This window comes from Rhipicephalus microplus, chromosome X (genome assembly GCF_043290135.1).
Source record: "Rhipicephalus microplus isolate Deutch F79 chromosome X, USDA_Rmic, whole genome shotgun sequence".
NCBI classification, from domain to species: Eukaryota; Metazoa; Arthropoda; class Arachnida; order Ixodida; family Ixodidae; genus Rhipicephalus; species Rhipicephalus microplus.
Genome location: NC_134710.1, coordinates 124,029,840 through 124,052,447, shown reverse-complemented (window position 1 = coordinate 124,052,447; position 22,608 = coordinate 124,029,840). Strand labels below are relative to the sequence as shown.

Sequence of the window (22,608 nt, the reverse complement as noted above, 5' to 3'; positions counted from 1 at the left end):
GACTAGGAAGAAAGGAGAAAGAAAAAAATTGGCCCGTATCTAAATGTTACACTGCAAATGTCGTTAAAAAGCGATAGTCTTGCGTCGGGAGAGAGTGAACAAAACGTTTATTTGAAGTTCTGCGCAAGAAAATTGGTGAATCGTATTCTCGAGGTGCTGCGTTAGAGTGCCTCGAACGTGCAGCGGAGGCAAACGAGCGCATCAAGTGACCTCCAACGTGAGGCATGAACGCTGTCTGGCAGTCTTCTTGGAAAACTAAGCACGCGCGCCCTGCGCCCCCGTCTCGAAGCTGATAAGGTGTAGAACATAATGCGACAGTTAGGTGCCATGACATTGTCGTCTTAGAAACGCGTTCGAAACACTTGCCTTTTCGTGCAAGCGTTGCTTGGTCAGCGCAACGTGATAAACGCTACGATCCTTAGAATTAGTTATGTATGGTTTTTCTAGTAAGCGACACATACAGAATATTGACGTGTTGTTATGGTGCCTCAGATATACGCAATAATTGCCTTTTAATTGACAATCGCACAAGTATGAACGCTGAATGTTGAGCAATATTGGTGGGCGCTGCGGATGGGGTCAGTCGTTTGGAGTAATGTTTGGTCACTTTGGAGTCGTTTAGGGTACCGTTTAAGGTGGACAAACAGACAAATGTACAGATACACAGACAGACCAAAATTTTTGCGTTGATCAGTAAAATGAGAGGAAGAAAAACAAGCACTGGGAGAGAGATAGAGAGGAATAAACGTTTATTTCGAAACAGTGTTCCAAGCGATGGCCTGTATCACTCTAAGGTGGGAGGTCTGCTTTGACTGCCCTCTTGGCAGTCGAAGATAGAAGATAGAAATTAGATAGCCCGATAGAAAGAGTACACGAGAAATAGACGAGTAGAACAAATTAATTAACTAACGTGAAAAGAAAGATAGAAAGGGCGAGAAAGAGACAAATAAATGTGCAGCATGGGCGTCAGCAGAAGATTTGAAAGGGACCTAAGTAACTCCAGCGGACTCTCCCTACTCTAGAGCGATCAATCCAGTTTGCACACCCCAAGACAAAATCCTGCCGACATCCATTATGGGCATCGAATACGATAGCAACAGATTGGGTTGTTATACCAAAGTCATTCAGTGCTTCAAGGACTCAGGTTATACGAAGTGTAAAGATCACTCCTTTAGGAAACATCCGTGGCGCTCTGCAATGACCTAAGTGCCTTTTTTTTACCGTGTGTGGTTTCAACGCAAACTTTGGAATGAGAGCAGATCCCTTTGAGAGGTGATCTAGCCGTCTGTTTTTTTCCTCGAACAACACATGCGCGTGTTTGCGGTTGACAACGCAAAGTCGTTCAAAGTACGCATCCACTGCCCACGGCACGCAGCCCCCCTTGCCTATTCTCCTCGTATCTCAATATAACTTTTACACAACGAAAAATGGTCGGTGCGTTTTTGTTTTTGTTTTTCTGCTCGACCACGATCGCCGGCACCCTCGCACCCATTCACTCGATCATATATAGATTATGAGACGCAGGACGGGGCCGCGATATCTATATATGGCACTGTTAGAGAACATGACCATGACAATGACGGCGAAAATGCGCCCGGAGTGTTCGTGCAATTATTATATCACAGACTGCAAAAAAAATTGAAAGCCAGAATGAGTTCGGCTCAAGAAAATTTTGGTGAGCCTGAGTTTGAGTGAGTACGATGGGCAATACGTATTTCTTGAGTTAGTCTGAGTTCTACAATTTTTAGCCGACCTATATTCATATCTGCTCATCTTCAGCCAACTATCAGCTGTATTTAGATTCGCGTTTGTACTCATGTCTACTGACACGTATTCTAAAGCAGTGGCATTTTACAGACATTCAAATATTTATCGATCAGAGGCGTGTATTACGTAAGGGGGTGTCTTGACCTCCTCATTCCAAATTTTTAAGGAAAACTCTCGAACAAACATATCTCATGTTGCGCCAAGTTCAACAAAAGTGAGCTTTCTGGTTTGCGAGCACTCACAACTCGTGTTCGGAGGTATTACATCAAAAGGTGCCAAGAAGTTGAGTGATTACGTGAAATGTCGGTATTGAAGGGACAGTAAAGGCAAATGCATATTTAGATGAGGAGATCAATGTAAGACAGCGTCTAAAACGACAATATTATCAGCAGCAGTGCCATACTCACCGAGAAATATAAGGTAAATGCACGAGAACACATGCGACACACTAAGACATTCGCAAAATGATCTCGATGACGTGAGAGTTATAGCTTACAATTAACTACTAGTCATCGAACTAGCTGCACTACATAAAGAACATTCAGTGCATCAAGAGACATAATACGCTGCCCTTTGGTTTCTGTTTGATTTATGAAAAAAAAAAGTAAGGCCGGACGTTCTTATGAGGAATGACGCGAGTGGTTCAAAAGTTCAATTTTCGCCTGGTTAAACGACAGGCGTGCCATCAAGTGGGGCCAAGCTGAACCAAGCACGTCTACCTTATCACAGACAACGTCAATGGCCGTTGCATCAGCCGTGGCTCCCGCCACTTTCCCTCTGCTACTAGTAGTGTCGGCGGCCGCGCGGTTAAGCCGGGCAACATTGTGCGCGGCAAAACGAAGTGAGACGTTCTGCTTGAGGCGGAGTATCTGAAGTACGCTACCCCGACCTGGACTACTGAAACGTCATTTCATTTCGAAATAAGCACTTCATTATCAACTTCTACTTAATAGTTGTATTTAATGTCCCTTTAAAGAGTATTGACACCAGAATCGAGAAAGGTAATTCTAGACTAACGTTTCGACCCATGAGTCCTCTCACTTGAACTCATTCGGACCAAGATCGAGCCATGAGGCTGAGCTAGTCCGGGTGGACAATGTTTTGATGAGCTTGAGCCTGAGTGAATCAGGTTGAAAATTTTCATGTATGTGAATCTGAGTGAGACAGGCTCAGGTAAATTTTGGCGAGTCTTGAGTTCTAGTGAACCCTAAGTGAAACATGTATTTATGGGAGTGAACTCCACATGTTTTGCCGACCTTTGCTTTAGTGCCACGACGAAGGGTTGGGCTTGATTGCTGCTGCCAGCCCGATTTTTTATTCTTTGAATTTGTTGTGTGAACGCTCCTGATGTCAGCTTTTTAAATGCGAAGCATTTTTTTTTTTTTGCGTACTGCAGGCACTCTGGCTACAGGCACTTCGGCACAAACCTGCAGCTGGGCACGTGACACAGGTGATTGACAGTTGATTTGACTCTGGGATGCCGAGAACAGACATGGGTAAATTTAACATGTGAGCGTTAAAGAATAGCGGACATCTGCACCGTTGACCGGACGAATGCGAAGAATAAATGTCAGGGCCCTAGCAGGAATCAAACCCGAGCATTCTGTATGGCAACCGAGTATTTTATCACAGAGCCCTACCTAGTCTCGGAACTACTTTTCAAATAGACACTGTAATTTTCGTGAAACGTCAATTGCAGTTGCAGTGCCGGCTATCCAATGTTATAAACATTACATATGTACCCCTATGGTACAGCCATCCCGTCGAGTTAACGTCCATTGTAGTTAAGCGCGATCCGGTTCATTTAATTTATGTAGCACTATCTAGGGCTAACGTCCTAGCCAGCACCAGCGCTTCATATCAGCATACCGCCTCTGGGTGTTGCTGTTGGCATCGTTACACAAAATTAAACTGGTTATATAATAAACCATATGCGGCTGTTCAACGAGTGTGTGTGTGTGCATTTGTATATATAATTAGCGCCACTTCATGACGTTTCGCACAATAAAAAAATTACAACGCAGTTACCTTACATCCACATAACATCGATTCCCAAGTTACGTGAAATTTTTGCCCCGCCATGGTGGTCTAGTGGCTAAGGTACTTGGCTGCTGACCCATACATAGGTCGCGGGATCAAATCCCGGTTGTGGCGGCTGCATTTCCGATGGAGGCGGAAATGTTGTAGGTCCGTGTACTCAGATTGCGGCACACGTTAAAGAACCCCAGATGGTCGAAATTTCCGGATCCCTTCACTACGGTGTCTCTCATAATCATATGGTGGTTTTGGGACGTTAACCCCACATATCAATCAATCAGGAGTAGACAGGGTGATGTGCGAAAAGGACATCATCGCATTTTTGCCGCGAGGACCTTCATGCTCAGTGCTGTGTTAATAGGAGACGTTACCGGTGCTGCAGAAGTCATTCGTCCGAGCTACACAAATCGTGGCATTTCCTTCGAGCTACATCATACAACCACGTGTAAGAAATAATGAAAAGCACTGATTGGCTTTGTGATGCCAAAGTTAATGTTACTAAATTCTTTGAGCAAAAGCAGCAGTACACGCTAACCCGTTGTCAGATGACCGCCATGGCGAGAAACGCTCAAAAAAAAGCCGTTTCCAGGAAAAAAACTGAAAAGGAACATTGCACAAGGCAATCAGAGAACTAGTAATAGAGTGTCATTTGCAAGCAATATTATTTATTCATTTGATTCTGTGCTAACATTTTTTATACGATTCGTCATTGCTATCGTACAGCACGTCCTATAAATTTTTATCACGCTGCGCGCCGACTTTCTTATAAATTTCCGTGTAAACTTAACATGCCATGGCTAAAAAAATCAATTTCCAAGGTGAGATAAACTCTCATGAGCCAAAGGAATTGTTTTTCAAAGAACTATAGTTGGCCCTTGGGCCACGTATTCTTTTTCTTTCTTTCTTTCTTTCTCTCTCTCTCTCTCTCTCTCTCTCTCTCTCTCTCTTTTTCTTTGATCGATGGCACTTACGTGGGCTTGCGAAAGCGAGCAACTGAAGAAGCGCTTTTGAACAATCTCGTAACCCGTTTTACCGAGAAGGAAACTAAATAACGACGGAATAAAAGTGACACTTTAGCCGCAAGGCTGAAGAAATCCAACAGAACACTAACGTAAACGTGGCCGCTGCCGTTAGCAAAGTGAGCTTCACGCTGCTTATTGCTTCAACGCAAGCTGAGCGTTGTGAGCAGAATGCGCGTACAAAGATGTGTGCCGCCTAGTGATCTTTATCAAGACCGGGCGCGCGCTACCACGCTGCGCCCGTCGAAGTTAGCAGTTGCCGTAACCCCCCCCCCCCCCCCCCACCTTGCCGCGCAACGAAAGACACCGCTTGAGTCGCGATCCTCGGCCCCCTTTCCTTCAACAAAGGACACATAAAGTTGCTCCTTCATTCGGCTGTCCTCGCAAGGTTTCACTCGCAAGGAGGGCATATTCGACGTGTGGTATTCGGCCTTTACATGGAACCTCACGGCGAAGCCAGAAATGCTCGTGGAGTGCCTGCATAATTAAAAAATGTGTGAAATTTCCCAAAGTGCTCTTTGTATGCCTAAGCATTCGCGCACCATCCACAAAGCCACGTGGGCGGGTTCGATGTGTGGCACGAGCATCGCTCGTGCGCCGAGCGCCGTGTAAAGGCGTGTGGTATCACGTGTGGTGTTGTGGTACCATGCGTGGTGTAACGTCACGTGCGCATAAGGAATGCTGGCGTGCTACGACATCGATAGCGCGTCATCTTCTGGTGCCGATCCGCTACGATCAGGATGTCGGTGACGGACAAAACGTTGTTTAACCATCCCCTTCAATGTCGCCAAAGCAGGAAGCTTGACCAAAAAATTAAGCATGGCACCTGGTCATAACGTACCGCTGCACGTACGGCAATAGCATTCGATTATCTTTCACGAAAAAAAAACACTATCTTGCGTTATCCTTACTCCGGAAATTTTAAAGAATTTACAAGTCAGGATTAACATGAATGCCAGTGAAGCACGTGGAGATAATTTTGTGCCATCTGTCACAAAGAAACATTCGGTATATTTTTGCAACGTATTCATAATCATGCTATCATTAAAATGCCTCCTTTGACATCAGACTATTGTCACGGCATGCAACACAAGGAACATGGCACTAGCCTCAGTTGGAGTATCGAAGAGAACCATTTCAAAGTTACTTACCGATCTGGTTGCCAAATGTGTGCGTGTGAACTGGGTGGTTCCGAAGCCGCGCCACTGAGCCACCTCTCGCAGAACACGTTCGTGTGGTTCCATGCCTCGATATCACACTTCGGGAGACTTCACTGACATCTTGAGGACCTTTTTTTTAGGTTTTGAGATGTTGAACCCGGAGAAGCAAAGCAGATTAGTCTGGTATGCGTTTCAATTAACTCCCATCCACTGCTCAGGGGCCTTGACCATCACGTGGAGAGCAATTAAATCCTTATTCCTAGTCTGAGAGCTGGCGCAGTCACCAAAATGGCTTGTTTCTGGGCTAGCTGGTGATTTTGTAGGTCGACTGGCTGCAGCAAACATTGAAGCGCACTGAAAGAAACAGAAGCAGACTGCTGTCACCCGGAAGTAAATGCTTGTTATTAAAAGATAAAACTTCGGGATATTCTGCCTTCAGTAATGCGCTGGCCAGTTGGCGGGTCCAGTGGAGTGCAATGGCTAAGGCAGCTAATGTGTCCTGCCCACTGTCAGCGCAATCTGCTGGCCCGACACGCAAATGATAGTTGCGCGGTGTGCGTACGACGAAAATGTGCGATGAACTGATATGCGCCGATGCAGCGTCATCGAAGCCTTCACCTGTTGTCTGATCGCCTTGCTTGCTGACGCCAGCGAAAAACAGCGATACCGCACTAGGAACAACGGACAGTAACACAAATTAAGCATATAAAATTAAAAATCGCGACAGAACACGTTTCGCGATTGCTATAGACGATCAATTCGTTAGTATTCAGGCGTATTATCGACACGCCGTAATGTTGGAGCGATTTCTTTAGGTACCATATGCAGTGATCGAAAATTTACTGCACTGTCCCGGCTTCTTCGCCGGTGGTTTCTTTGGCTAGTGAAGTATGGGCTTTCATTTGTGTGCATTTATTTTTTCGGTCTCTATGAATGGGTATACGAGATTATATTGTAATGCATGAAGTGCACCTAAATGCATTGGCTGCAGCTGAATGGGTCTCTTCTTTTTTTTCAACCTCTCACGTTTTATATGTACGTATTTGCAAATGTGCATCATCTTGCAAAATATTTTTCTTCTTTTCAGTTACTGTTCAAGCTGCTGTGGCTCTCTGTGGACACTATTGTATAGTTAGGGCAGCAGTCTCAAGGTAGTCTTGTCTAAACTACTTTTCAGTTTATTATTCAATTTTCATTTTGTTGTATTTTATTTGTCTTCTTATGTGACACTTTAACGTGTGTTCCTCCTGCAATCATCTATTATGAGATCAGCAGTATTGCTTAATCGATAATTTTTTTTAATGCCAGGCCTGCGTGGAACACGCAGTACAGTCGCAGCGAAAGCTAGAAGAACGGCCGTTGAGAGCCTTTTCTAAACACTCTTTGGGTGTGTTCCAATACTCACCACAGACGGCTAAATAGACAGCTAAATTGACGGCGGCCATCTTGAGTCCCATTCCAATACTCATGTAGCCGGCAAAGTAGACAGCTCAGAGAAGACCACATCGTGGACAGATAAGATGCAGGCAACTTTGCTGTCTAAACAAGATGGCGGTTCAGCGAATCACTCAGATAGATCGGATCCTGCCGGAATGGTCGTCTGCACACAAGCAGACGCTTCCCCAGACGCTCAATATGAGTAACGGTTATTTGTTTTTGCTTTCAACACGAAATAGGACAGAAAAGACAACTGTTACGTTTGTTTATTTTAATTTTTTCTCGACGCGAGGTGGCGCACCGTCGCGTAAAAGCCGTCCAGACGTGTTCCGATTCTCGGACAGCATGGGCTCGGTGCTGTCTTCTAAGCAGTCTGCGTAGACTGTCTACGTGCTGTCTAAAAATTGGAACACAGCCTTTGGGTGACTGCTACAAGCACACTTTCTAGATACCCACTACGCCATAAATAATCAAATTTTTGTGTGTAGAAGGCCCGCATTCACTATGCTATTCCTTCGTCATTCTTCGGAGAAGCGTGGTATCAGCTACACACTTGCTAACAATTCTGCGCAATTTCTTTATGCAACGGCTGAAGACGATGAAGAATTATGCTTGCCGTGTGTATGCGCCGCAGTTAATAAATTATCAAGAACAAGTTTTCTTGAGGGTAGAGCAATTGACGACCCCCTCGTTACGCAATCCGCTTTGTGTGATGCCCGGTTGTTCCTTTGGTGTTCTAAAACGCTTCATTACTCGTGCTAACGCGATTTCTTCACCCGACATCAAGCCTGCCTAAGGCCAGTTTAGAAGCGATTTCAAACTACCAGCGTGGCTTAGACAATGTTTTTTTTAACAAAACGGCGTAACTCAGCATTGAAGAAAGAAAAAAAAACGGTGTGGCGCAGTGTTAGAATACTGGGCTGACACGCAGCGGACCCGGGTTGGAATTTGTTTGTGTGCCCGATGCTTTTTTTTTTCATTTACTGAGTTTTTTTCTCTTATTTCTTGCGATATTGGTTACGGTACGGACACCGGCATCGGCGGCAGACAACTATGACGCCGCACGTGACCCGTGTTCTGATCTCATAGCAGCTTTCGCTGTAATAAATAAATACTGTTTGTCTCCTGAGGAACGCACCGCCAAAAACATCTCCCGTTTTCGCTGCGACTATAGTTTATGAGTGCCTTTCAGACACATTTCGAACTTTTGCAATGAACTTTGAAAGCAGGACATTCGAGAGTCTGGGTCTAGCGACATGAAAATCCCCACTTATATCACCATCACTTCTCACTTGCCGCTATATGCACTACCGAAGTATACAGTCTGCGCACATAGCTTTCTGTTTATCCCCCCCCCCCCCCCCCCGCTCTCGCACTACCCTTCTCTTGGAATCCAGTCAGTTACTCATAATGACCAGCGGTTATCTTGCCTACGCGCTACATGCCCGGCCCATTACTCCTTCTTGAGTTCTACCAAGATATCCTTGAAGGGATCGTAAAAAGATTACTTCGAAAACGACAGCGCCGAACCACCGACAGCCATATACGCATTAAGTTCCAGCCATTCTGCAAGTCCATCGCTCATCAAGCCACACAAACCTTTCAAGCGCAGTGTATCGTCCACCAGCCCAAAGTACCGCACATCTTCGCTCCTTTTTTGTGACAACCACACGGGACTGGAATTGTCTGCCTGCAACTACCGTGCACCACTCCGACCCGCATCAATTCAAGATTGCCCTCGAATCACTTTTTTTTTATTCTGTAACTAATACCCATCCCTCATGTAATGCCCCAGCTGGGGCCTTTGTGGTATTCAAAATGAATAAATAAATAAACTAAGGGACGCCAGCCTAAGTATATATAGAGTACACTTGTATTGACGCTTTGACTATCGAGCAACGCGGAACTCTACGCTACCTGCGAGTACACGCAAGTGATCCTCGTATTTGCCACACGCGATCTGCGTCTACTCAGTTGGGCTGACAGCACCTAGTAACTTAGTACGTGTATGGCTGCCGGCGTTCTGTATTGTCGTTTTAGCAGCGATATTTTCTCGATCCCTTTAGCACGTATTTATTCGCTCACCTTTTGTAGAAGCCATGCAGGATCTGCACTCGTGAGACAGATTGAAGGAATTTTTTTTCTTCTTTCTTTCTTCTTTTCCTCGTCTATACCCTTTTAATTCCACTACTCATCCCCGTGCCGACCGGTTGAGGTGTCATCGTGAAGATAAACAGTTACGGGTGGCACTTTTCTCTTCTTTTCTATGTCATAACCACTTAGCAGCAGTAGGAACCATGTCCTATTTTCATTGTCTTGGAGGCGTTGTGAACGGTCTTATATACAAAGCGTTATATAGGCCATTGCAACAACAAAGTCATCCTTGAAAGGAAGGAGGGGGGGTTCCCTGCCACCGTCAACGGAGGTGCCGTAATCCCGGTTGTCGCCTTACTTCTATGCAAATTTAGACCGCAGCTTTCACTCAGTGACGTTCGTCCGATGTTCGCCAACGTTGAAGTTAGCATTTTTTCTTTGCGCCACGTATAATGGGCAGTCACAAAATATGTGAGTTAAAGCTTCGCGCAATTGGCAGCTCTCACAATTCGGGCTGTTCGCACGGCCGATTAGGTGGGTGAAGTGACGAGTGAAGGCGACGCCCAGGCAAATCTGGTGCAGTATATTAGCATGTATTCGGCTGATTTTAGCCGGAAGACGAAAAGTAATATCGGGGTCTGTTTCCCGCAGACGCTTGTTTCGATGATCTCGTAGTGGCCAGATCATCAATGAACCATCAATGACCAGTCAGCAACGAATGACCAAACAGTGTCAAAAACTGTTACAACGGCTGGTTTAGACTTTATCAAAAACACTGTACTAGATACTAGACTCTAGGGTACTATGCTAAGTGTCTACTGTACATACGCACCACCTCTTCTTGTCCTCATCATCACCCTTCATCCCTCTTTCCTTCCTCCTTCCTTTATCTCCTGGGTAGAATAGCAGGCTAAAGCAAACTAGCTTTAGCCTGCTAAAAAATGAAAGGGCTGCCAGTGAAAGGGCTGCCAGTGAAGCGCCACTAAAGCTCGGACCATCAACGAAGCCGAAACAGTTAATGAACCTTCCTTGTGCAACGTTTACCCTGATGAGTGAAAGAATTACACAAAGGAATAGCTTCTTAACTGAGAGCTCGAAAAAATTTGAACTACAAAAGGGAGACACCTGGACACAGCGCAAACTAACAACTGAAACTTTATTCGAGAAAACAGGAAGGAAGGAAGGAAGGAAGGAAGGAAGGAAGGAAGGAAGGAAGGAAGGAAGGAAGGAAGGAAGGAAGGAAGGAAGGAAGGAAGGAAGGAAGGAAGGAAGGAAGGAAGGAAGGAAGGAAGGAAGGAAGGAAGGAAGGAAGGAAGGAAGGAAGAAACAAGAAGAGGGAACGCAAGGAGGTTAACCAGATGAACGTCCAGTTTGCTACCCTGCACTGGGGAAAGAGGGATGGGGATTAAAAATTGAAAGAGAGGAGAGAAGCAGAGCACTGCACACAGAAACAGACATATATATGCGGTTACGCCAACACGTGCGGTAAAAGAAAATGATTGGATGAGCAGACAGATTGAATTAATGATGCGCTTCCAAAAAAAGCTACCTCAGCGGGAAGTAACATGACGAAGGGTTGCGCGACACATGAGTCACAAACTTTGTTGATGAGATACGCCTCTTCCAATTCCCACGCTTTCTTGTCCCTGAATCTAGCTTTAACTACCGTATCATCAAACAAGGGCGCGAACTCGCACTCTCTACAATGCGATGATAGGTTAGAGCATAGTGCTTCCTACAGAGAAGCTTTGTGATTCCTAATTCTATTGAAATAAAACTTCCCACACGACAGCGGATTGCCGTACACCACAGTTGAGATGAATTACCAACTCGCCCAGCAGTCCATTCTTCTCTCGGAAATAGCTTCGTTTCTATTCCTTTTTTTTCTTTTTTTTTCTTATACGCTCTTTCTCTATCTCTATCTCTCTCAATTTCCTGAACACACGTGTCTTGTCATTATAGACATCAAGTGCATTCAGCTCCACATGCAGCATATGACCAAACGTGTCATATGTCCTGTGCTGCATGCAGTGAGAATAACGTGAACAGCGTAATATAAATACTCCACACGTGTTAACAGAAAAATACGACGCAAATTACCGTCTCACGGTGACAGAGCTACAACTTTAGGCGAGTGCGAATACAGGTTGCCATCCTGTTGTAAGGTTAGAGTTTATAATCGTATGATGGCGGGTAAATGTAGTACAACAGTGTAAAGATGCTCTGCAGCATGCATATATGCAGAAGCACTAACGTGAATAACCAAATGAGGACACTGCAACGTACGTCATTTGCCATTTGCCTACGTTAATGAAAAGCCGTAGATAATGAAATCAAGGGAGGTATCAGGAACGTTAACTTTACTGTTTGAAGTGTATTGCAATGATTTCTATAATCTACAAGAATCCGTTCAAAATTGAGCTGCCTGTTTGTAACTACGATCTCTCATCAATCATCGCTCTTATCAAGGAGACTTTAGACTAGCGGAATCTATCTGAAACCAAGATCGCAGTTACCAAAATACGATGCCGAGTCCCCTCACTGAATTTCTACCTACTCAGGTCTGGTGTGGTACAGTCACTATTATGCCTCCATTGCAATGAGTGTGAATCTCTTGATCATTTCTTTGTAACGTGCAGATTATTCACCAATCAGAGCAAAAGACTTTTAGACGAACGCTGCCAAGGTTGATATTAAGTTTATCCCTTCCGTTTCTTCTTTCTTTTGGGGCTACCGTGCTGAGTTTTAGCCACAGGAGCGTTTGCGAAGCCGTTTGCGATTTTCTTCGGGAGACGAGAAAAATAGAATGCTAAGTTCATCGTTAAAAATAATCAAAATCAAGCATATTCAATAAAAACTTAAGATGTCGAAATTATAAACATTTCCTATTAAATAGCAAGACACCGTTCGTTTCATGGCTGATCCCCAATGGTGGGTTGCGCCAGGATAAAAGAGACAAAGAAACAGCAATAATAGACTTTACTTTTATTCAGCCAGAATTTACAGGCCGAGCATTTAGACCGCCTGTGCAACAAGCCGACGCTGTTCTTCTTCCCCTTCGGCGCCGATCTACATGTTACACTGCAAATGTCGTCGAAAGACGATAGTCTTGCGTCTGGAGAGAGAGAACGAAACGTTTATTTGAAGTTCAGCACAAGAAAATTGGTGAATGGTATTCTGGAGGCGCTGCGTTAGAGTGCCTCGAGCGTGCAGCGGAGGAGAATGAGTGCATCAATTCACGTCAAACATGAGAGATGAGCGTTATCTGGCAGTCATCTCGGAAAACATAGCACGCACGCCCTGCGCCCCCGTCTCGGAGCTGATAAGGTGTAGAACGCAAGGCGGCGGTTAGGTGCCACCACGTGTCGTCTTAGAAAAGCGTTGGGAACACTTGTCTTTTCATGCAAGCGTTGCATGGTCAGCACATCGTGATAAACACCATGGTCCTTAGAATTAGTTATGTATGCCTTTTCTAGTATGCGACACACTTACAGAATATTGACGTGCTGTTATGATGCCTCAGATATGCGCAATAATTGCCTTTTGTTGACAATCGCACAAGTATGAACGCTGAATATTGAGCAATATTGTTGGGCGTTGCGGATGGTGTCAGCCGTTTGGACTATTGTTTGGTCACTTCGGAGCCGTTTACAGTACCGCCAAGTGTGGACAAACAGACAAATCTACAGATAGAGAGACATACCAAAATTTTTGCGTCGAACGATAAAAAGAGAGGAAGAAAAACAAGCACGGGAAGAGAGAGCGAGAGTGATAGAAATAAACATTTATTTTGAAACAGTGTTCCGAGCGATGGCCTGTGTTACTCTAAGGTGGGAGCTCTGGCTTCGACTGCCCTCTTGGCAGTCGAGGATAGAAAGCATTTCTCGCCACATGACGAACTTCCAGTGGAAGATGTCGTCCTACATCGTGATGATCTCGTTGAACACTCTACAACGAGAAGAAACAACACTCAAAAGCAATGCCTCGAAAAAGTACTGCAGCGAAATGGCACACAAAGCAGCCCGCGAGGGCTGATTTTAAATAATCCCATCTCCCCACATCCTTGGAAGAGGGAAAGGGCACCAAAGTACACTGTAGAATCACAGATCACACACAACCCGTGAGTGTGACGAGCATGCGTGGCCCACGTGAACGTCCAATATTGAGGCGATGTCACCGCAGTGCCATGTGTCACCAAAGTGGCTGTACCTCGTATATAGTGTGTGTGCCGCTGTGCGAGGGGTCTCCAGCTCACGGCCGCATACATCAAAAGGGCCGCTTTAATTAAGCTCGAAGCGTCCGTGGCACTGGCGATTCGCGGCTGCCGGCGCTAACCCTTTCAAGGAAGATGTCGCCACTGCGTAAACTCTTGTCGTCCTCGAGCAATACGGCCTACGCCGTCGTGGCGGCACGACGCCTCGCTTGGACAAAACATGGTGGTCTCAATGCCCGGGCTTGAACGGCTTTCCGCAGGCAAGGAGCACATCAGCGACTCGTTCGCAGTACCCAGAATTTCGTTCCCCTTTTCGGCGCGAGTGCCGTACCTAACACCAGTGAGCCATATTCGTCAAACCATCCTACCCTCCCACGCTAATTTTTGTTTACCACACGATAACGAGTTGAGGATGGCAGCACCCATAAGTAGGCGGCTATATAGATAGATAACCAAATGTGCAGATAGACATGCTAAAGTGGTTCCGGTACGTAAAATACTTAGCATTTAGAAATAGTGATTCTCCGGCAGCACTGGGAATCGAATTCAATGCCTCCAGCACTGGAAGCGACGGCTCTAACCACTCGGCTACTATGCACTGCGGTTGGGGAAGTGGTAGCCGAGGAAACATCCACATGAAACCTGACAAGGAGGTAGAACATGGAATGAAGATGAATTGGGGTAGGGAGAGGGGTGACACTTAATCTGCCCGGCATCCTCCCGTCTAGATCTGCCCCATCGTACAGCAAATTTCAGACAATAATTGAGCAATACAAGGGCAACAAAATGAATTTTATTGCACAATATTTTGACTTGCAGAAGAGGCCCTTGAAACCTCGCCACTTTTTTCAGAAAAAAGAAAACGAAATGCCAATTAATTATTTAGCGTGGCTCTGCTAGATCAGTCCTGATGGCTTCGCCTACTTTTTCTTCCCATCCTTGGATGTCTTGCCCGTCCTAGTGCGCCTCCCGCGCACAGACGACGACCGGCTGCTCGGGGCACTCCGTGCCTTTCCGTGTCTCCCTCCGTGTCTCGAGGACGAGCGACTACGGGTGTGGCGTCGCTTCTTGTCGCGCTTCGAGCGCCGGATCATGGTCGAAGAAGATGCAATGGAGCGGACATGGCGGTGACTCCTGGTGCGCCTCTTCCGTGGGTGGCTTCCTTCCGACGATGCAGAAGAGCTTCTACGGCCTCGGGCTTTACGAGCGTGCCTGATATGACGACTACGCGATGAGTGTGTCGACCGACTCCGGCTCACCTTCTTGGATCGGCGACGCTTTGGCTCCTCGCTTGCCGTGTCGTTAGGTCTTTTTGAGGAGGAGCTTCGAGAGCGCTTTGCACGGGTGATTCTCGGGGTTTTTCCTTCCACTTCCTTGCTGGCAGAAGGGTTTTCTGCTTCGGGCTGCGTCACCTCCGTGGCCTTGCGCAACTTCCGAGCTGGCGTTGGTGCAATGAGGGTCGGTGCAAGCGGCCCCTCCGACGAGGTCTTTGGCGGTCGGCCACGTGGACGCTTGGTCGCTGCAGCCTCGTTCGAAGGACCAGCGGCATTCTGCTTAGGGGCAGCCTGACGCTTCGCTCGCCCGACCTTTGGCGGAACGCCGTTGGGCTCCGCCGCTTTCTTGACCATGGCGTCGTCGCTCCCGGACTCGTTCTCGCCTCAGTCGTCGAACGTGAAGAGCCCGCCGCTCTCCTCTGCCTTGGAGCTCGCCGGCAAGAGGGAGCCAGGAGACGACGGCTTTGGTGGAACAGCGGCCAGAGCGCGAAGCGTGCAGCCAGCTGGTCTGAGCCCCTGCCACTGATTGAGGCCCCGTTTCGTTCTCGTGCACCCCGTGCAAGTTTTTCATCTTTCTTGCTTGCTTGTTCCCATATATCCTGGCTTGTACCCATTGAGGGGGATTGGCCATTAAACCGGCACTGATTTTATTGGGAAATACAAATTTTTAAATTTCGATAAAACATAATATTCTCACGGAAATATTTATAGCATGTGCCCTTATTAAAGAGACACCGCACTCAAGTTCCGTTGAAATGACAAAAAATATTGCATTTTTGCTAATCCACAGCGCTTGATTGATTTGTGGGGTTTAACGTCCCAAAACCACCATATGATTGTGAGAGACGCCGTAGTGGAGGGCTCCGGAAATTTCGACCACCTGGGGTTCTTTAACGTGCGCCCAAATCAATCCACGGCGCTTCGGACAATTTGAATAAAACATAGACAAGTTTACTTAACCAAATTAGTGTTATTTTTATGAACTGTATTTAGTGCTGTTCAACGAGTTGAACTTGATTATTCCAGGGTATTTGGTAATCCCGGAGCGTAACTATATTGTAATAACATTAAGCGCTGCACCACTACAGTCGACTAGGAAGAAAGGAGAAAGAAAAAATTGGCCCGTATCTAAATGTTACACTGCAAATGTCGTTAAATCCCTCTTTGTGGGTGTGCGCCCGAGTCTCAAGGATCTTCATCATCATCATCGAATGTCGTTAAAAGGCGATAGTCTTGCGTCGGGAGAGAGCGAGCAAAACGTTTATTTGAAGTTCTGCACAAGAAAATTGGTGAACCGTATTCTGGAGGTGCATCGTTAGAGTGCCTCGAGCGTGCAGCGGAGGCAAACGAGCGCATCAAGTGACGTTCAACGTGAGACATGAACGCTATCTGGCAGTCTTCTTGGAAAACGAAGCACGCGCGCCCTGCGCCCCCGTCTCGAAGCTGATAAGGTGTAGAACGCAATGCGACCGTTAGGTGCCATGACCATAGAGAAATAAAAAAAGGTGAAGAGTGGACACTCCCATAGACCCCAGCGGCCCAATCGACTCTAGCACACCTAGTGGTTGATGAGAGCAAGTGGCGTGCGCTTCCGGTTTCGGTTTCACTGGCGCAAATTTTGAATTACTTTGCATAACCGACGTTTGGCTATGTCGAAAGTTCATGATTTCAGACCACTATTCATCGCCCAAATGGATAGTTTTTGTAGGTCGTTTTGATTTAGCGATTCCCTGTTTTGTTTTGTTCAGTGGTTCGTGCGAATCGGTCGTGACGTAATATTTATTTCGATTAGGTTATAATAAAAAGAGATGCAGGTAATGATAATTCACTATTGTTTTATTCATCGCGCTTGTGTTTTTCTTTTGCAACAAGTGATCAATGTATATATCAGTCAAAGAAACAGAGCATCCGCAATGTTTTATTCAAAGGCAAGGTAGAGTATGAGAATATAAAAAGCACAATATGACAGAGGTAGACAACAAATGCATCTCGCCTTACAAATAAATTGTAACAAATATTGTAACACTGAACGACTGGTTAAGGTTTTCTCCGGCAAGACGAAATCATCAGAAATTCTTTCACCAGCTACAAGGGAGCTGCCACCTGCAGAGGTTTGGTCAACAGTCAATTTGGGTAAAAAAAAAAGAAATCGCGACACTGAACGCACCCTGTTCATCGGGGCACCTCAATGTCTGGGAGCCGCTTTTTGAAGCCTCTACCGCAGGTCCTGAAGAGATGAAATTACGACAATGTGTCAGTAAGAGGCTTAAAATAACACAAACTGAAGCTCATCCGCACCTTGCAGTGCAGCTTCTGCAGCCATGTCACAGTCACTACTTGAAGCGACGCTCAGAGAACCTGCATATATGTGCAGTTGGTACAAGTTACAAAGCTTGTAGCATGGGGAAACTTAAACAGCTCTTTCAAACGCATAAATTGGTCGAACATGGAAGAAAAGAGACGGCACCAACTAGGAAACAAGTAATTTGTGATTTTTGGAATTATCAACAGTGGCAGCTTTCACTGATGAAAGGTATACGTACATGTGCACTCAGGCTTGAAGATAACGTGAAATAGCCCTTTAAAGTCTTTCAAAACAAGTTGCGCAGGTCCAGAGCATCAAAAAATGACAGAAATGTAAAGCTGCTGTTAGGAAGGTAATAGCCCACAATTCACAGAATTTAAGACTTTCCAAGTGTTACTTCTGTAGTGAGGTTTCTCCATCGGCTACAAAGATCTTCACGGTTAACTGTCGCCACTGATTCAATACAAGTGGCTGCTATTGCACATATTTGAGTTTCAGTTAATCACTTACATGGTGCAGCTGGTTGCACACTGGGAACAGCCATTCTTGTAAGCCTTGTGAGCCCAGGGTCCATGAAACTTTGAGCAGTAAAATGGTCGCTCCAAACCCTGTACGTTGCGTACAATAGGCTGGCCGGCTTACTCAGGAGATCATCGCGTCCAGCATACTGCATCCATGCTTTCATCCTGCATTGGCAATGAACTATCAGCTGAAAGGGGAAGTGCTTGAATAGTGATTTTTTATTGTTACCCTCACTTAGCAAGTACGAACAGTAAGCCTACAGACATGCAAACCATACAAAAGCTTTAACACGCCTGCCGTCCCGTGGTACGCGGAAGAAACTCGTCCCAGGCTTCTTGTGGGTTCTGCCATTGTTGAAGCACCACGATACACAGCAGTAGCTGCCGTAGCTTGGACCGCCGGACGGCATGGCGTCAGCGCGGTCTGAAAATGTTAGTAAGTGGATGCTTCGCTGTCAAATTACAAAAAAGATATGTGCACGTCATAAGTGTACCAGCAAACCCCTTTGAATGATTAGCTAATCGATGCACAATACAAAACCAGTGATACATCTCTGACCCATAAAACTCTGACTTACAAAGATATACGTCAAGACCACGAACAAAGATCTTCAGAAGTTTCCAGGCCGCTATCCCTTGTAATGCAATGGTATCGCGGCCTGGGAACTTTAGAACACCTTCGTGCGTACGCAATATCAGCAGTACATTGGGAAGAAAAATTGTAGTTGAAATTTGTGCGGTAAAATTATATTGGAAACGTCAAAAAAATTTGTGGGCAGCTTGCACTAGTGGCACAAGGCTAGCGAAGAAACGAAGATGATGGCCACTTGGCTAGTCCAGATTTGCCTCCGGCACACCAAGAATTATTCGTGTTCCGAGCCTTCAGCAAATGCGTCGTGAAGCATGCGAGGCCCAGCAAACGCTTCTCATTATTTTGCACCGAGCCTACGACCAAGCTGCCCAGCTATGCTCAGCGCACAGACGCTCGCGTCCGTGGCAGACGCAGCACGCGTCGCCTCGGCTTGACGCCGTGCCGCCTTTGCTATACTGCATACGTTGCACAATGTTCCCGTCTAACCGCCGCATAGAGCCACAAACTTTCTTTTTAGCGAACCTCCCAGTCCTTACAAGCTTCAGAAAAAGGTTACAACTGCGTGAATGAGACGCCACGTAAGAAACAAACTCGCACACACGAAGCGCAACGTGTGTGTGTGCATCTTTCAATGTTTGTTGCATGGTGTCTTTTTCGCGCAGGCGTAATCGTTTTCTGAAAAAATGACCCAACAAGACCAACAACATGTCATTCAACAAGCTTCGCTTGAAGGCGTGCCTCACCTGTTATCTCACGCTTGAAAACGCCGACGCAGCCGACGTTGACGAAAGCGACGAAAGCTTCTCGCTGTCAGTCATGCATGGGCTTGTCGCTGGGTAGATGGTGTTTATGACAGTACGGCTGAAGAAAAATAATCGCGTAAGGTGTGTTGAATAAATCGTTTTTATGTATAAAAAACATACCAAATTTGGGCGTGTAATTATTAATTTGTGAAAACAATTCTGTTGCGTTGATTATAACTGTGTTTTTTTTGCGCTTGCGCCCTCTGACGTTTGGTGGGAGCACTAGTTCGTTACGTAGTCGTGACGCACTTCCTGAGGCCAGGTTTTGTGGAGTGTCCGCTCTTGTCTTCTTCTTTCTCTATGCCATGACTGTGTCGTCTTAGCAACGCGTCCGAAACACTTGCCTTTTCGTGCAAGCGTTGCATGCTCAGCGCAACGTGATAAACGCTACGGTCCTTAGAATTAGTTATGTATGCCTTTTCTAGTAAGAGACACACATACAGAATATTGACGTGTTTTTATAGTGCCTCAGATATGCGCAATAATTGCTTTTTAATTGAAAATCACACGAGTATGAACGCTGAATACTGAGCAATATTGGTGGGTGCTGCGGATGGGTTCAGTCGTTTGGAGTATTGTTTGGTCACTTAGGAGCGGTTTAGGGTACCGTTACTGGTGAACAAACAGACAAATGTACAGATAGACAGGCAGACCAAAGTTTTTGCGTCGATCGGTAAAAAGACAGGAAAAAAAACCAGCACGGCGTGAGAGAGAGAGAGAGAGAGAGAGAGAAATAGACGTCTATTTCGAAACAGTGTTCCGAGCGATGGCCTGCATCACTCTAAGATGGGAGGTCAGGCTTCGACTGCCCTCTTGGCAGTCGAAGATAGAAATCAGATAGCCTGATAGAAAGAGTAAGCGAAAAATAGAACGAGTAGAACAAAGAAATAACTAACGTGAAAAGAAAGGAAAGGCGCGAAAGAGAAAAAGAAATGGGCAGCAGGGCGTCGGCAGAGGTTTCAAAAGGGACCCAAGTAACATAGCCAGCATATCAATTCTCTATCACTTGAGTCGTACTCACCTATGCATGATATACAGGTTTATGTGCCACAAGTGTGTCTGGCGGAAATGGTTTTGATGACATGTGGTTTTTCGTTGGCGCAAGGACCAGGAAAAATTTCATTAAAATAGCAATCATGTGAGCTTTTCAGTGACATGTGGGACATGCAAACTATGAGAATGTTACGTGGCTGAATAATGGCCCATACTCCACATTCTAAGGCGCGTAAAACGTATCAGTATTTAAAAACACGAAGGTGACATGCAATGCTTCAACACAGTTCAAAGACAGTGATCGTTCAACTTATGAGGCATATCTGGCGGAAAGATTGTGGCGTTGTACGCGACGGGATTATGACATCATGCATGTTGTGACCAGTGTTAGGCCTGGGGTCTGACAGCATACCACCTCTCCTACCAGTCGTTGCGGCTCGGGTCCGGCGGGTCTCGTCCTATGTAGCTGGCCGCCGCCACCGGATCCGTTTAACCCATCGTGCAGGGAGGAGGCGCCTTCCCAAGGAGAAATTTACAGAGGTTTATTTTACTATATTTACAGGAAAGCGTTTCTCGCCACATGACGAACTTCGAAACGAAGATGTCGTCCTAACGTGACGATCTCCTCAAAAGCTCTACAACGAGAAGAAACAACACTCAAAAGCAATGCCTCGAGAAAGCACTGCAGCGAAACGGCCCACAAAGCAGCCCGCGAGGGCTGATTTTAAATAGTCCCGTTTCCCCACATCTTTGGAAGAGAGAAAGGGCACCAAAGTACACTGTAGAATCACAGATCACACACAACCCGTGAGTGTGACGAGCATGCGTGGCCCACGTGAACGTCCAATATTGAGGCGATGTCACTGCAGTGCCATGTGTCACCAAAGTGGCTGTTCCTCGTAGTATGTGTGCCGCTGTGCGAGGGGTCTCCAGCTCACGGCCGCATACATCAAAAGGGCCACTTCAATTAAGCTCGAAGTGTCCGTGGCGTTGGCAATTCGCGGCCGCCGCCGCTAACCCTTTCAAGGAAGATGTCGCCACTGCGTAAACTCTTGTCGTCCTCGCGCAATACGGCCTACGCCGTCGTGGCGGCACGACGCCTCGCTTGGACAAAACATGGTGGTCTCAATGCCCGGGCTGGAACGGCTTTCCGCAGGCAAGGAGCACATCAGCGACTCGTTCGCAGTACCCGGAATTTCCCTCACCTTTTCGGCGCAAGTGCAGTACCTAACACCAGTGAGCCATATTCGTCAAACAATCTTACCCTCCCATGCTAATTTTTGTTTACCACAAGTTAACGGGGTGAGAATGGCAGCACCCATAAGTAGGCGGCTATATAGATAGGTAACCAGATGTGCAGATAGGCATGCTACAGTGGTTCCGGTACGTAAAATACTTTGCATTTAGAAATAGTGGTTCTCCGGCAGCTCTGGGAATTGAATTCAATGCCTCCAGCACTGGAAGCGACGGCTCTAACCACTCGGCTACTATGCACTGCGGTTTGGAAAGTGGTAGCCGAGGAAACATCCACATGAAACCTGACAAGGAGGTAGGCGACATGAAATGAAGAAGGATAGGGGAAGGGGGAGGGGTGACACTTAATCGGCCCGGCCTCCCTCCGTCTAGATCTGCCACTCGTACAGCATATTTCCGACAATAATTGAGCAATACAAGGGCAACAAAATGAATTTTATTGCACAATATTGTGCCTTGCAGAAGAGGCCCTTTAAACCTCGCCACTTTTTTCAGAAAAAAGAAAACGAAATGCCAATTAATTATTTAGCGTGGCTCTGCTAGATCAGTCCTGATGGCTTCGCCTACTTTTTCTTCCCATCCTTGGATGTCTTGCCCGTCCTAGTGCGCCTCCCGCGCCCAGACGACGACCGGCTGCTCGGGGCACTCCGTGCCTTTCCGTGTCTCCCTCCGTGTCTCGAGGAAGAGCGACTACGGGTGTGGCGTCGCTTCTTGTCGCGCTTCGAGCGCGGGATCGTGGTCGCAGAAGATGCAATGGAGCGGACATGGCGGTGACTCCTGGTGCGCCTCTTCCGTGGGTGGCTTGCTTCCGACGATGCAGAAGAGCTTCTACGGCCTCGAGCTTTACGAGCGTGCCTGATATGACGACTACGCGATGAGTGTGTCGACCGACTCCGGCTCACCTTCTTGAATCGGCGACGCTTTGGCTCCTCGCTTGCCGTGTCGTTAGGGCTTTTTGAGGAGGAGCTTCGAGAGCGCTTCGCACGGGTGATTCTCGGGGTTTTTCCTGCCACATCCTTGCTGGCAGAAGGGTTTTCTGCTTCGGGCTGCGTCACCTCCGTGGCCTTGCGCAACTTCCGAGCTGGCGTTGGTGCAATGGGGGTCGGTGCAAGCGGCCCCTCCGACGAGGTCTTTGGCGG

At 46.6% G+C, this 22,608-nt stretch overlaps 1 protein-coding gene across 4 annotated transcripts in view; it reads left to right on the top strand.

Annotated features, from left to right (window-relative positions):
- Positions 1–22,608, top strand: part of LOC119176390 (uncharacterized) — a 213,774-nt gene that overhangs the window by 168,763 nt on the left and 22,403 nt on the right. For all 4 annotated transcript variants that reach the window (XM_075877571.1, XM_075877574.1, XM_075877575.1 and 1 more), the window contains one exon: positions 3,164–3,217. In XM_075877571.1, the coding sequence (XP_075733686.1) occupies positions 3,164–3,217 (54 nt within the window). The remainder of the gene's footprint in view (positions 1–3,163; positions 3,218–22,608) is intronic.